This window comes from Hippocampus comes, unplaced genomic scaffold (genome assembly GCF_001891065.2).
Source record: "Hippocampus comes isolate QL1 unplaced genomic scaffold, H_comes_QL1_v1.1 scaffold639, whole genome shotgun sequence".
In the NCBI taxonomy this organism is placed as follows: domain Eukaryota; kingdom Metazoa; phylum Chordata; class Actinopteri; order Syngnathiformes; family Syngnathidae; genus Hippocampus; species Hippocampus comes.
Window position 1 is genome coordinate 1 of NW_017806365.1, and position 1,112 is coordinate 1,112.

The 1,112-nt window shown below is 45.7% G+C and overlaps 1 protein-coding gene across 1 annotated transcript; it reads right to left on the reverse strand.

The window, feature by feature from the left end:
- Positions 1 to 43: 43 nt before the first annotated feature.
- Positions 44 to 988, reverse strand: LOC109508102 (saccharopine dehydrogenase-like oxidoreductase; the record flags this gene model as incomplete). Its single annotated transcript, XM_019857948.1, has 3 exons — positions 825 to 988; positions 345 to 475; positions 44 to 203 (listed from the first exon to the last, which is right to left on the reverse strand). Coding segments are annotated over exons 1-3 (435 nt in total), but the record flags the coding sequence as incomplete, so codon positions are not given.
- Positions 989 to 1,112: the final 124 nt, after the last annotated feature.

Genomic DNA, 1,112 nt, shown 5'->3' on the forward strand with positions numbered 1-1,112 from the left:
AACTAGATCATATAAACAGAAATAGCATTCAAAATCAAGTTACAGCCCCCCAAATGGGTGGATTAAAATTGACGCCAATACTTACGGGTGAGCGAGATTTCTCCTGGTAAAGGAAACGCTGTGTTCTCTTGACCACAGAGGGGTCCGAACCCATAAAAGGAATGGCGTACTGCATGATCTCTCTGCTAAAAAACACAAAACCTCTGGACGCGCACACACGTACGCGCCAAATCAGACCACTCATTTATTTGGCGTGATCATGTCTGTGCATTCAAAAATACAGCACGTCATGTACAGGTTGAGTGCACTTAAGCTCTAAATCCAGTGGTCCTTTATCACCTTACCTCGGGCGAACTTTGGTTCCTACCACAGGTAGCGGCTTGTGGTCAAACTTTCTCCTCAGCTGGCGAAGGGCGCCACTATCGGCGAAGCCGTGCACGGCCGAACGCCACGTGGCGTCGTGTCCGCATGTGCCCTGCAAGGGTTACGATGCTCAGCAGAGCTATTCAGCTTTCGCGCGTTACATCGCAGCCTTCGTAGGAGCGCCCCTTCCGCCAGGACGGACAGCAAAATACCTATTTGGGCCTGTCGAAACCGTTGAAACCCCTGTAACGCACATAGTCCTGCATCTATTTCTATCAGCGCTTATCTTATCTCCTAAAATGGTTGTATCTTGCCGTGCGGTCGGATGTACTATTAGACAAGCGTGTAAACCAAACTTGGCTTTGTAATCACATATGGCACTGAAAACAATGATAAAAGAAATGCTTGAAGCAAATGCAATCTCTTTCCTTGACGACTAGCGACAATGTGATGTTGGTTACCTCAGGCCCACTGCTTATGGTTAGGAAGCTCTCCACTGCTGTCAGCGTCCCTAAAATCATGAGAGGACACGATGATTTCCAAAATGCAATAGAGAAGTTGACTATATGGGTCTGTTTCATATCATTTGACGAATACACTTGCATAAATGATCCCAACTACTGTATTTTTCAGATTATAAGTCTGAATCTATTTTTTTTCATAGTTTGGCTGGTCCTGCGACTTCAACTCCGGTACTACTTGTATATTCTTCCCAAGTTACTTGCCTTACTTCTTTTTGCACTCACAAG